This window comes from Kogia breviceps, chromosome 4 (genome assembly GCF_026419965.1).
Source record: "Kogia breviceps isolate mKogBre1 chromosome 4, mKogBre1 haplotype 1, whole genome shotgun sequence".
Taxonomy (NCBI): domain Eukaryota; kingdom Metazoa; phylum Chordata; class Mammalia; order Artiodactyla; family Physeteridae; genus Kogia; species Kogia breviceps.
Genome location: NC_081313.1, coordinates 55,253,663 through 55,268,646, shown reverse-complemented (window position 1 = coordinate 55,268,646; position 14,984 = coordinate 55,253,663). Strand labels below are relative to the sequence as shown.

Genomic DNA, 14,984 nt, shown 5'->3' with positions numbered 1-14,984 from the left:
TCAGTATCAGGGTCTCTACACAAACCATTTATAGAAAAGCACATAAGAAAAACGCATACTTCATCACCAACCCTTTATCTTCTCATTCAGATCTCCTGTTAAGACAGTAACCTCAGGGTCTCTACCTGTTTTACTGACTACCAAATCTTCAGTGCTAGAACATCTGGCCAATGAAAGCATTTGGCACATAACTGACGAATGAGTGAAGGATATATACTTTTCTCTTTTTAAGTTTTAGATATGCTGATATCTTCTCATGTTAAGTTTCACAATAGAATACATGTTAAAAGTCAGGTGAGAGAAAAAAATGTACAGGGAACTATCTTTTTCTGAATCTCACAACTTGCTGTTATGGGTTGAACTGCGTCCTCTCCAAAGAAGATGGGTTGAAGTCCTAACCTCTGGGACCTCAGAATGTGACATTATTTGGACATAGGGTCTTTGCAGGCATAATTAGTTAAGGTGAGGTCATACTAGAGAGGGTGGGTCCCTGATCCAATACGACTGGTGTCCTTATAAGAACATAGCCACATTAAGACAGAGGCACAGGGAGAAGGCCACGTGAAGATGGAGGATTGGGGCAATATGTATACAAGCCAAGGAATGTCAAAGACTGACAGCCCAGGGCTTCCCTGGTGGCGCAGCGGTTGAGAGTCCACCTGCCGATGCAGGGGACACGGGTTCGTGCCCCGGTCCAGGAAGATCCCACGTGCCCCGGAGCGGCTGGGCCTGTGAGCCATGGCCGCTGAGCCTGCGCATCCGGAGCCTGTGCTCCACAACGGGAAAGGCCACAGCACCGAGAGGCCCACGTACCGCAAAAAAAAAAAAAAAGGACTAAAGACTGACAGCCCAAACCACCAGAAGCTGGGAAGGATTCCCCTACAGGCTTCAAGGGAGGTTGGCCCTGCTGACACCTTGATTTCAGACTTCGAGCCTGCAGAACTGTGAGACAATACATTTCTGTTGTTTTAAGCTTGTGGTACTTGGTTACAGCAGGCAAACGGAAGAAACCAACAGTGGCCTTGACTTTGAATTCTTGCAAATAATGGGGGAGGCGGAAATAGTCACCTGAGCATCATGATCTACAAGTTTTCAATGACTTTCCAGTTTATTTTCTGATAATGGAGAATATGCCCAGTCAACTCAGGAACACTAGAAAAGTAAACAATAAAGGACACACACAAAACAACAGGTGACTGAAATTTTAATACGCCTAGGTATTCACATAAAAATTGTAAAAATCAGCATTACAACACTGGTTTGCAAAGATTAACATTTACAACTGTAGTAAAATAATGTTTTACAAAGTCAAATTTCCTGAACACTTCATTTCAATATTAATCTCTTTACGGTTCATCAAAATGGTATTATTTCAACTTACTTTTTTTTTTTAAAGCATGGGTACTCTTCTTAAGTGAAATGTTAACATGGGGTCCTACTACGTAAAACAGAAAGTGCAGCTGTTCTAGTTTGTGGGGGGGGGTCCAGAGGGAGCCTAGCCTCACACTTTCCTCGGTATCACCTCTTAAGACTCTTAGCACTCTAAGCATAGTCTGAGAACCATGGATTGAAAATAGTAACAATATACACTAAATAAGATATCATTGACAAAGAAGAGCTAGGAAGTTTATTCAGTAACCAACACTTTGTAAGCCTTTGCTTTTCCACATTCTTTTCTTTGGTTTCATCACTTAGAAAATTCCTCCAGTATTAATTGTTTGAATGGCAACTATATGAAGCAGAAATTGTATTTCTACACCTGGGAAATTATCTACAAGATAGATGCTGCTGAATAGGAACCAGTAACAATGTTTTGGTTTTTTTTTACGGTACGCGGGCCTCTCACCGTTGTGGCCTCTCCCGCTGTGGAGCACAGGCTCTGGACGCGCAGGCTCAATGGCCATGGCTCATGGGCCCAGCCGCTCTGCGGCATGTGGGATCTTCCCGGACCGGAGCACGAACCCGTGTCCCCTACATCGGCAGGCGGACTCTCAACCACTGCACCACCACGGAAGCCCAACAGTGATTTTTAAAAACATTTTTAAAGCAGTCTCTTGTTCACATTAATAAAAATAAAACATTTCTCATGAATAAAGCCTCAAAGCCAAGATAATTCTTGGGACAATGAAGCATTCCAATAAATCAAAGAGAGAGTCTAAGCAGATGCAACATCGTGGGGCCTTAGGATGGACATCTAAACAGAACAGAAACGGCAACAGTATTCACACAATCCTTGTATTCGAGGTTTACAGGAAGGGCTGGACTGTGGGGACGTTGAGAGATGTACACAGTGATGCTGATTAAAGGTAAGAAGGCTGCACTGGACCCCAGAAGGCACAGGGCCACAGGGAAGCATCTGCTTAAGGCGACGTGCGTAAGATTTATTTACAGCACACAAAAAAGAAAGTCATGAGGCCACGGCCTCGGGTTAGTTGGCTGGACTTGCTTGTTAAGGTCCTTTCCTTGAGTCTTATTCTATGTAGTTTATTCATTCCACAAACACGTCTATATAGTTCACAAACACTAATGCAGTGCTTACAAATGTGCCAGGCTCTGTTCTAAGTGCTTTACGAATATTAACTCATTTAATCCTCATAACAACCCTAGGAGGTAGGTCCTATGATTAGCCCCATTTTACAGATGAGGAAATAGGCACAGGCAGATTAAGCAACTTGCCCAAGATCATAAGGCTTCAAAATGTTGAATTCAAACCCCTTTCAAGGGCAGAAATGACATCTTTGGCTAGGAAGAGAAATTTGTCCTGAAAGAATCCCCAGAACTGGCCTAAGTAAAAAAGGAAAAAGCAGCACCGGAATTGATACTCCACTTGATCATCACACCACAAGGACACAATGCTTAAATCAATTTTAACAAGATAAATATAAATTGTACACAGATGAATCCAGAATTTCTTCCACTCTTAATAAAGGCCCTTAGTAAATTTGAATTTGTTTTGAAATGTCTGAAATGCAATCACATACTGTTTTAACTTGACATACCAGCTAAACCAACTACAAGCTGATTCAGGAGGCATTGCTTCTCCATCACAGAGATGAGCATAATAAAAGACAGTAAATAAATATGAAGCTTGATATAAAAAAGTGGTTTCAAATAAGTTTTAAGACTAACCCTGTACATCCCAATTCATTACTTTATCATATTCTTGAATCCTTTGCTTTATGTGAGAAAGTTTATTCTTCAGATAATCACAGCGTTCTTTTTTTTCCAGAAATGTAGGATCCTAGAAAAGAAACGTAGCTATTATCTCAGCCTCTGGCTTCCTCAGCGAAAAACACAGAAACACACATTATCATGCAGAAAATGACCTTTCGTAGCAGATTTTCCTACAGCAGATTTCAAAATCTGTCTAACAAGAATAACAGGTGAGCTCTCTACATTTTTTTCAGTGGATTTTATTTTTTAGAAGCTTTTGGTTCACAGCGAAATTGAGTCAAAGTAGAGAGCTGAGGCACCCTTGAGTATAAAAATACATTAAAAGGTAATTAATGGATTAATAAAAGCTGTCTCCATCCTCTACTAATTTGTGCAATTAAGTTAAGGATGGAATTAGAAACCTGTAAAAGAACTTAATCTTTGTGAATGAAATGTGGGTGAAGAGCTCTATATGGGTGCTCATTTCCCTGGGTTCCTATATCAGGACACAGCAGAACGTATTCAGGACAGAGACGAGAAGAAAAGGCACCCAGGGGCTTCCCTGGTAGCTCAGTGTTTAAGAATCCGTCTGCCAATACAGAGGACACAGGTTTGGCCCTGGTCTGGGAAGATCCCATATGATGTGGAGCAACTAAGCCCGTGCGCCACAACTACTGAGCCCACAGGCCGCAACTATTGAAACCTGTGTGCTCTAGGGCCCACGTGTCATAACTACTGAGCCCGTGTGCTGCAACTACTGAAGCCCGTGCTCTGCAACAAGAAAAGCCACTGCAATGAGAAGCCCGTGCACTGCAACGAAGAGTAGACCCCACTCGTTGCAACTAGAGCAAGCCTGCGTGCAGAGCAACGAACATCCAACGCAGCCAAAAGGTAAATTAAAAAAACAAAAGGCACCCAGCAGCCACCCATGGTCCCTAACAAGTAGCATCTTAAGAAATACAAAAAAAGAACTACTTTAGCTGCAAGAATCTAAAATCTGTCAGTTGTCACCACTGTACCTGGATAAGAATACACTTTAAAGAAGAAAATGGTTTTACTCACATTCCTTTTTTTCTTAAACTCTTCATGGATTCTTGAAATTCTCTCATGTTCCTAAAAATAATATACTGTATATGTGAACGAAAATACTTGCAGTTACTCAAATCATATCTCAAGAATGTCTCAAGAGTACAGTGGGCATAAGAACAGAAAACAATTTTTACCTAAGACTATAATGAAAATATTCATACGTGAACAAGTTCAACTCACTGGATAAATATTTGAGGGCTTACTCTTGGCCAGGCCCTGGGATCCAGGGATGAACAGTAGGGCAAGGCCCCTGCTTGTGTAAAACCTGGACCGAGCCCCAGTGCCACTGCTTGCTGGCAGTGTGACCTGGGCAAGCTCTTTACCCTAAGACTTGGTTTCCTTATCAGTAAAATGGGAATAATAACCATAACTATCTCATAGTGTTGTGAGAAGGTTCATTTATTTGAAATGATCCTTCTAAAGTGCTTGGCACATAATAACCACATTAGCTGTAATTAGGTAGCATTTTCATCCCCTTTGGCAAGTTGAGACTATTCAACTTTTGAAAATAGCTAATATGAGGTTCCTTCCAACTTTATTCTAAGTTTAATAATAAATATGAAATTTGTTAAAGGGTTGAATAGTCTATCCAAAGGAAATACGTTACTAGAGCAATGCCCTCATTTATCTAGGTAAACCTATGCTTTGGAGATTGTGAAACACTGTAAACCTAATAAATACAAAATAAAATGTAATAATTTACAGGTCTAAAAGCTTCCCCTGAGAACATTTTCCATCACAAATCCACATCCTTTTCCCAATATATTTTAACTCTTCAATGTTTTTTACATACTATAAGATCATATTGTTTGTGTCTTGACTGCTTGCCATCAGTGAGATGAACCTGGTTATTCAGTTGTCATCTATGTTAACAGGTCCTGGCCTGGGACTGAACTAGCGGCCTGGGGGCAGGGGTGCTGTGCTGGAGACGCAGGCAGAAATGAGAGCTGTAAAATCTATCCTAGAGTCGGTCAAAGAGACTGAATTAGGAGGGTGAGGACCGGAGAGATTATTTTGAGCAAAACTCCTATTTGATGGGCTTAGAAAAGTCATGTGATGGTTTAATTTTTCACGGGTGCATGAGCAGGTGTGTGTGAGAACCCATGCCCCCAGCAGGCCCGCTGGGCACAGAGACGTCTCCCTGGGGACGCGCTACGGGACTAGTGAGCCTGGCTGGCAGACTCTTGCCCATGGCAAAGCTCAGCCTGTGGCTGAGAAGCAGCTCACTTTTGTGATACAATTGGTATCTCCACTTTAGATAAGGCCTGGAGGAGACATGGAGACTAACTGCGGCCCTGTCATTTGGCTACCTACTTGCCAAGTGATGCTGAAAACCAAAGGAAATGACTACTGTCGAGACTATGTGGGAGTACTGTGGAAGGACTCAGTTTCTCAGCGCCTGCTGTAATCGGGACCCTCCCACCCCCAACTGCACATCCACAAGCCTGAGCCCTTGCCCACGCATACACAGCCTACACACCTGACGCCACTGGGCCTGGGCTCAAAGGCCACATGTCACGTTCAGGTTTCTCAGCGTTATGTCTGTTAACCAGCTTGCTCTTCCCGACCTGAGGTGATCCAGACGCTTGGTGCCTGCTCCTTCCTTCCTGCACTCCTTTGAGGGTATCTAAACCTGGTCACCCTTCTTGGACCTGTGGACCTTGCTTGTTCTCCAAATGATACTAACTGACCCTGAATCTGCAGTATGTGCTGGATTTCTCCTGCTTCCTGGTACTGGCATCTCTTAGCCAACACCCGTCCATCACTCCAAGACTGGGAAAATGTCACTACTCTATACATTTGGCTCAGAGGACTTGTAATTACAACTCATTTAAATGTACACTTAAAGGTCTGGTCAAAACAAAGATGCCCAACTAATGCACGTCTCAGGAGAAGAATCTATCTATCTGTCTATATAAAAAAATGTGTGTATATATTATATATACATTCACTTGACATTTACTAAAAATGCTGTATGTTTTTAAAATTTCAATTACACAAATAGATTAGATTAATACATTCTCTTTAAAAAGGATAGGCTATTACACGCAAATGTTCATAGCAGCATTATTTATAATAGCCAGAAAGTGGAAACAACCCACTGTCCATCATCTGATAAATGGATAAAGAAAATGTGGTATATTCATACAATGGAATATTAGTATTCCACCACAAAAAATAATGAAATATTGATTCTTGACACATAGATGAACCTCGAAAACATGATGCTAAGCAAAAGAAGGCAGACATGAGGCCACATATTATATCACTGCATTTACCCATACAGACAGACAGTACATTAGTAGTTGTCAGTGGCTGGAGAGAGGGGAAATGGGGAAAAAGTGCTAATGGGTATGGGTTATTTCTTGGGGGTGATGAAAATGTTCTGGAATTACAGTGGTAATGGTTATACCCCTTTGTGAAAATACTAAAACCCACTGAATTGTACACTTAAAAGCAGTGAATTTTATGGTATGTGAGTTATTTCTCAATGAAAAAATATATGCCAGGTAAAAAATGCCATTGATTATGAGGGCATCCTGATTTCCCAGATATTAAAATGTGAAGAAAAAAAAAAAGACAGAACATTAGAGAAAACACTTCAGTCCCCTATGACTGCCATCTCTACCCTGGTTTTCCTCTCTGCCATAATCACAGTTATTGGTCTGAAGCATGAGCCCTGTAGCCCAAGCCCCATAGCTCAGGTATGCAGCTTCAGATACACTCTCCATCCCTACCCACTGTGCTCTCTGGGCTTCGGGTGCTAACTGCTTGGCTGTGACTTACCTTGGAGAATGCATGGCCACTGGCAGCTCCTCTACACCCCCGTCCACCATTTGTGAATAAACCTTCCTCAAATTACCTTAGAGTGTACTATCTGTCTCCTTTGGGACCCTGACTGACCCGGTATGTATCTTAGGCAAATTTATATTTTACTTAAGTAAGAAAATAAAATACTGTTTCATAATTGAAGGCAAAGGACATTAAATTATATAGTTTGAACTGTCACCCCGGAGATCTCAAGTGCGCTTCCTAGACAGCAGATGCAGATGGTTATGCCTTCTCTACACTTCAAACGAGGTCAGAGTTCATCCTTCCGCTGTCAGAACTCCTCCCCAGAAGCCGCAGGCACCCACCTGCTGGTTTGCCGAATGATGCGGCAATCTGCTCATCACTGCGTCCAGCTCATCAAACTTCTTCAAGATGGCTTGAACTTCTGCAGAGAGCTCTTTGTACTCTGAAAACTGGTCCTGGAACACAGCTTTATAGCGTTCTCGTTCATCGTCTGTCTGAATCATAGGGTATTTCCTGAGGAAAAAAAAAAACAAACCAAAGTTGAGGAGTGGCCAAGATAGCGGAGGAGGAAGACCCTGAGCTCACCCCCTCCCACGGGCATGCCTAAGTTACAACTATTTACACGGCAACTACTGATGAGAAAGACTGGACGACTAGCAGAAGATACCTTCTACAATTAAAGATATAAAGTAGGCACCACCAGATGGATAGAAGGGTAGAGACATGGTATAGTCAAGACCCATACCCTTGGGTGGGTGACCCACAAATGGGAGGATAATTGCAAGTGCAGAGGGTCTCCCCAATGAGTGAGGTGTCTACGCCCCACACTGGGCTCCCCAGCACTGGGAAGACAAGCCCCGAGAATGTCTGGTTTTGAAGGTCATCAGGGCTGACTTTCGGGACTCTGAGGGCTGTGGGAAATAGAGACTCCACCCTTACAGGGCGCACACAAAATCTCACACGCTCCAGGACCCAAAGCAGAAGCAGTGGTCTGAAAGGAGCCTGGGTCAGACCCACCTGCTGATCCTGGAGAGCCTCCCACAGAGGCAGGAGGCCACTGGAGCTCACCCTGGGGACACAGACACTGACAGCAGCTACGCTGGGGAGCTCATTCTACCACAAGGACACTGATGCTGGCAGGCGCCATTCTGTAATCCTCCCTCTAGCTTGTTGGCAAAGGGACTGGGCCCTGCCCACCAGTCTGTCAGCACCAATACTGGGATGCCTCAGGCCAAGCAGCTAGCCAGGTGGGGACACAGTGCCAACCCCAACAGGCCAGCTGTCTTAAGATCCCCTGATCCCCCTGGTGGATGGGGCCAGGATCCCATCCACCAGAGGACCAACACCAGCTCTGGGACGCCTGGGCCCTGCAGCCAGAGACCCCAGGACCCAGCTCTGCCCACCAGTGGGCCAGCACTAGCCCCAGGACCCCAGGACCTGGCCCCATCGACCAGCGGGCTGGTACTAGCCCCAGGAGCCCCTGGGTCCCAGCCCTGTCTACCAGCAGGCTGAAGTCATGGGACCCCCAGACCCCAGCACACCCACCAGAAGGCCAACATCAGCGCCGAGACACTCTGGGTCCCTAAGCCAGCTGCCCTGGGATCTGACACCAGCTTTGAGACACCCTGGACCCCACACAGCCAGCCATGTCAGGAACTGGTCTCACTCAAGCAGGCTGACACTAGATATGGGACCCCCAGGCCTGCAAGCACCAACCCTGGAAACTAGCTCTGCCCATCCATGGACCAGCACTAGCCCTGGGACCCCTCAGGACACCACAGACAGCAACCTTATGACCCAGCTCCACCCACCAGTGGCTGGCAGCCTCCACACAAGGCAGGGCCTGGCAACCAACAGGACTGGGGGCTGGCCATGCCTATCAGACCACCCACAGGAGTCAGCCTGCCACAACAGAAGGACCCACACAGCCCACAGAGGGGACACCCTCTGTGTCACCCTCTGGTGACCAGAAGGGAGTGCACTGCTGGGACACACAGGACGTCTTCTACAAAAGGCCACTTCTCCAAGGTCGAGAAACAAAACCAACCTACCAAATACACAGAAATAAAACAGAAAATTAGGCAAAATTAGGCTACAGTCAATTATGTTCCAGATGAAGCAACACGATAAAACTCCAGAAAAACCAAGTAAAGTGGAAATAGGCAAACTACCCAATAATATTCGTAAAGATGTTCAAAGAACTTGGGAGAAGAATGGATGAACAGAGTGAGAAGTTAGAAGTTTTAAACAAAGAGTGAAAAAATAAAAAGACATATTAAGCACAGCTGAAGAATACAGTAACTAAAATGAAAAATATACTAAAAGGAATCAACAGTAGATTAGATGATACAGAGCAACAGATCAGCTAACTGGGAGACAGAGCAGTGGAAGTGACTCAAGCGGAACAGAAAAAAGAAAAGAAAAAAAAAAGAGAACAGTTTAAGAGACGTGTGGGACAACATCATGCATACTAACATTCACATTATAGGGGTCCCAGAAGGTGAATAGAGAGAGAAAGGGGCAGAGAACATATTTGGAGACGTAACAGCTGAAAACTTCCCTAACCTGGGCAGCAAGGGAAAAGCAACAATTTACTACAAGGGAACTGGCATAAGGCTATCACATGACTTTTCAGTAGAAACTCTGCAGGCCAGAAAGAAGTGACATAATATAGTTAAACAGATGATCAGGAAACACCTACAACCAAGAATACTCTACCTCAGTGGTCCCCACCCTTTTTGGCACTAGGGACCAGTTTCATGGAAGACAGTTTTTCCGTGGACGGGGTGGGGGTGTGGGATGGTTCAGGGGTAACGCGAGTGATGGGGAGCGACGGGGAGCGGCAGATGAAGCTTCACTCGCTTGCCTACCCCTCACCTCCTGCTGTGCGGCCCGGTTCCTAACAGGGACTGGTACAGGTCCCTGGCCCTGGGGTAGGGGACCCCTGCTCTACCTGGCAAGGCTTTCATTCAGATTTGTTGGAGAGATAAAAAGTTTTACAGACAAGCAAAAGATAAAAGAGTCAGTACCACCAAACCAGCTTTACAAGAAATGTTAAAGGAACTTCTCTAAGTAGAAAAGAAAAGGCCACAGCTAGAAATCTGAAAATTGCAAAAGGAAAAATCTTATTGGCAAAGGCAAATATACAGTAAAGGTAGTAAAACAGCCCTGTTATAAAGCTAGTAGGAAGGTTAAAAGACAGAAGTCATAAAGTCATCTATATCCCCAATAAATAGTTAAGGGAGACACAAAACAAAAAGATGTAAAATTTGATGTCAAAAACAGTAAACGCTGGGGATGGAGAGCAAAAATATAGGGTTGTTAAAATGTGTTCAAACTTAAGAGATCAGCAACTTAAAATAATCACAGATAGATACATATATATATACAGTTTGCTATATATAAACCTCATGGTAACCCAAACCAAAAATCTATAATAGAGGGGACTTCCCTGGTGGTCCAGTGGCTAAGACTCCACGCTCCCAATGCAGGAGGCCCAGGTTCAATCTCTGGTCAAGGAACTAGATCCCACATGCATGCTGCAACTAAGAGTTCACATGTGGCAACTAAAGATCCCGTGTGCCAAAATGAAGATACCACATGCCACAACCAAGACCCGGTGTGGCCAAATAAATGAAGAAATACTTTTTTAAAATCTATAGTAGATACACACACAAAAAAGAGCAAGAAATCCAAACATAACACTAATGATAGTCATCGAATCATAAGGGAAGAGAGCAAAAGAAGAAAGGAACAAAAAAGAACCATAAAAACTCCCAATTAACAAAATGGCAATATGTACACACCTATGAATAATAATATTAATAATAATAATTTATTTATTTTTTGCGGTACGCGGGCCTCTCACTGCTGTGGCCTCTCCCGTTGCGGAGCACAGGCTCCAGACGCGCAGGCTCAGCGGCCACGGCTCACGGGCCCAGCCGCTCCGCGGCATGTGGGATCTTCCCAGACTGGGGCACGAACCCATGTCCCCTGCGTTGGCAGGCTGACTCTCAACCACTGCGCCACCAGGGAAACCCTGAATAATTATTTTAAATGTAAATGGACTAAATGATCCAATCAGACACAGAATGTTTGAAAGGAATATTACTGAGCCATAAAAAAGAATGAATGTTATGTGGCAGCCTGGATGGGAGGGGAGTTTGGGGGAGAATGGATACATGCATATGTATGGCTGAGTCCCTTTGCTGTGCACCTGAAACTATCACAACATTGTTGATCGGCTATACTCTGATATAAAATAAAAAGTTAAAAAAAAAAAAAAGGAATGAAATCTTGCCATTTGCAACAACATGGATGGACCTAGAGGGTACCATGCTTGCTGAAATAAGTCAAACAGAGAAAGACAAATACCGTATGATTTCACTTACATGTGGAATCTAGAAAACAAAACAAATGAACAAACATAACCAAACAGAAACAGACTCATAGGTACAGAGAACAAACAGGTGGTTGCCAGAGGGGAGGGGGGCGGGGGATATGAAGTAATAGGTGAGGGAGATTAAGAGGTAAAAACTTTCAGATGCAAAATAAATGAGTCACAGGTACAACATGTACAGTATGGGGAATATAGTCAATAACTATATAATATCTTTGAACAGTGACAGATAATAACCAGAGTTATCCTGGGGATGATTTTGAAATGTATAGAAATATACATTTCACTACGTTGTGCACCAGGAACTAACAGTGCTGTAGGTCAATTGTACTTCAAAATCAAACAAACTCATAAAAAAGAGATCAGATTTGTGGTTACCAGAGGCGGGGGAGGAAGTAGGGGGAGAGAGAATTGGATGAAGATAGTCAAAACCCATACACTTCCAGTTATAAGATAAATAAATATTAGTGATGTAATGTACAACATGATAAATATAATTAACACTGTTGTATGTTACATATGAAAGTTAAGAGAGTAAATCCTAAGAGTTCTCATCACAAGGAAAAAATTTTTTCTATGTCTTTAATTCTGTATCTATATGAGATGATGGATGTTCACTAAACCTACTGTGATAATCATTTCAGGATGCATGTAAGTCAAATCATTATGCTGTACACTTCAAACTTATACAGTGCTATAGGTCAATTATGTCTCAATAAAACTGGAAAAAAAATAAACTGAAGTGATAACTTTTTCACGAAAACAAGAGGAACAGGAAATCAGCTTATTAGCTTATTCCTCAATGACCATACTGTACCTTCAATTCAATATACTACCTCTCAGGAAACAAACAAATGTTCAAATATAATTGACTTTAAGCAGAGTATTAACTTGTAGACAAACAGAAAAGAGAAAACCCAAATGGAACCTCTCTATTTTTACCTTGAAGGACTTAGGTAGATACTCACGCCACATAGTCTGGCATCACGATTGGTTTCGGGATGTGGCCAGGGGGGATATGTCCACTAAGTAGCTCAGGTTTCATTTTTGTTGCTCTCAGTTCTTTAAAATTAACTTCTTGGTCTCTCTGTCTGTCACAACCGGTGGCCATGTCACACTACAGTTAGAGAGAAAAAGAGGATTTATTTATAAATGAAGACAGAAGAAAAAAAAAAAATCCCAACTTTATTCTTAGAAGAAAACTGGGGGGTGGGAGCAGGAGGAAGAAGAGTAGAGACAGCAGTCAACAATTTCCCTTCAGAATTACGTGTTTTATAGTCACATAGTTGTTCTGAACACTTTTGTAACAGTTAAGGGAAAACCAGTGAGCTATGAGAGTATGTAATAGATACAACACCCTCCAATCCCAATCATGGGATCATCAAAGGTGGATGATGAAATGGTAAATGTGTCTTAAGTACTTTTAAGATTTATACCCCAACTAACTGTAAAAGAACAGAAAATGTAGTTCAAAATAAGAAATTCAGCGATAAAAATGGAACAAGTCGACTTAAATGGAAAGAGAAAAAAATGACACCAGCAACTTGAGATGAATCAATTACAAGTAGCCACTGAGTAGGTCAGAATGAGGGATGAGTCACGTTGCTTCATCATCTGAAAAGGAGAGCAAGCAAAACCAAGGGAAGTGCGGTGGATGTCTTTACTTTCCCAGGTGTTCTTAACCTGTGGTTCCTTGAAGAGGTCTATGAGAATGCTGGAGATAGTGGTTTAAGTCACCTGGCTTTTACACTGGAGAGCTCCTAGAGGTCTCTGTAGGAAAAGGATCCATTCAAAGAGGGGGAAAGAACATGAGACAGAAATGCCCAAGGAGGAAGCATGGGGACAGACGTTAAGAGCTAAAATAGGGCTTCACTGATGGTGCAATGGTTAATAAGAGTCCACCTGTCAATGCAGGGGACACGGGTTTGAGCCCTGGTTCGGAAAGATCCCACATGTGCGGAGCAACTGGGCCCGTGTGCCACAACTACTGAACCTGCGCTCTAGAGCCCACGAACCACAACTACTAAGCCTGTGTGCCACAACTACTGAAGCCTCTGTGCCTAGAGCCCATGCTTCGCAACAAGAGAAGCCATTGCAATGAGAAGCCCGTGCACCGCTAAACCCCTGCTCGCTGCAACTGGAGAAAGCCCGAGCACAGCAATGAAGACCCAACACAGCCAAAAAAGAAAAAAAACAAAGTTGACTATAATTGGTTTCATTAAAAAAAAAAAAAGGAATCATTTAATGCAACTGACCCTTTAAAAACCATGGCTAGGGACTTCCCTGGCGGCACAGTGGCTAAGACTCTGCGCTCCCAATGCAGGGGGCCCGGGTTCTATCCCTGGTCAGGAAACTAGATCCTATATGCATGCCGCAACTAAGAGTTCACATGCCACAACTAAGGAGCCAGTGAGCCGCAGCTAAGACCTGGTGCAACCAAATACATTTTTTAAAGAATCTTAAAAAAAAAAAAAAAAAACACTGTTAAATTCAGCATTTAATAACGCTGAATTTGAGACATTATCATTCATAAATTGATTTCCTGAGATGTCACAGAAACACAAATCTCTAAGCAAGTTAGTTTAATTTTTTTTTTTTTTTTTTTTTTTTTTTGGCGGTACGTGGGCCTCTCACTGTTGTAGCCTCTCCCGTTGCGGAGCACAGGCTCCGGACGCACAGGCTCAGCGGCCGTGGCTTATGGGCCCAGCCACTCCGCAGCATGTGGGATCCTCCCAGACCGGGGCACGAACCCGCGTCCCCTGAATCGGCAGGCGGACCTCAACCACTGCGCCACCAGGGAAGCCCAAGTTAGTTTAATTTTGTACTTCTTGCTGGCTTGCTCTCTCTCTCACACTCTACTACTCTCTCATCTGTGTTTTTCTTTTTCACCAGATTTGTAAGCCCCTGGAAAATGGAGATAATGCCATTGTTGTATCCATATTACTGGCCCACAGCCTAACTGTCACATGTTTGTTCAATGGATGAATTAATGATGACAGCAATGTATTAATTATGATCGCTTAGATAGGCTGTCGTTCATCTACTTAATAAATTCCATATTTCAGCATGAACAAAACATTTTCAAGTAATATTTGTGTGTTACAACATAGAGAATAAAGTTAAAAAGAACCTCATCAAATGTATTTTCAAAATGAATGCACTTAACCAAAAAGAACTTACACAAATCAGCAACCCAATAAAAAACCTGGACAGGATATGAACAGTTAATAGGAAGAAAATGCAAATATAAAATATGAAAAATGCTCAACCTCACTCCTGATAAGAGACATGGAAATTATAATTACATTAGTACCATTTTTCACCTATCAGGTTGATAGATGCTAACAAATTTCCTGACACTGTGTTGGTCAGGGTGTGAGGAAGCCTTGTAGTGCTGTTGGTGGTGGGAATTGGTAGAATTTCTATTGGGCAATCTAGCAGTCAAAACAAAAATGTACGCCACTTTTCATCCAGAAATTCACTTCTCAGAATTTACATTTCAGGTGTACTAGTACTGGGTTGGTGAAAAAGTTCATTCGTGTTTTTC

General features: G+C 43.0%; 1 protein-coding gene across 4 annotated transcripts in view; it reads right to left on the bottom strand.

Moving 5' to 3' along the window:
- Window positions 1-1,188: 1,188 nt before the first annotated feature.
- The window catches only part of MARVELD2 (MARVEL domain containing 2), a 23,409-nt gene continuing 9,613 nt past the window's right edge, over window positions 1,189-14,984 (bottom strand). For 3 of the 4 annotated variants that reach the window (XM_059062549.2, XM_067031098.1, XM_067031099.1), the window contains 4 exons: window positions 12,406-12,554; window positions 7,380-7,551; window positions 4,216-4,266; window positions 3,027-3,241 (listed from right to left, as the gene is read on the bottom strand). In XM_059062549.2, the coding sequence (XP_058918532.1) occupies window positions 3,125-3,241; window positions 4,216-4,266; window positions 7,380-7,551; window positions 12,406-12,554 (489 nt within the window). In that variant the 3' untranslated portion in view covers window positions 3,027-3,124. Of the gene's footprint in view, window positions 2,785-3,026; window positions 3,242-4,215; window positions 4,267-7,379; window positions 7,552-12,405; window positions 12,555-14,984 lie in introns of those variants that run through there. The other variant, XM_067031097.1, reaches the window with a different exon arrangement.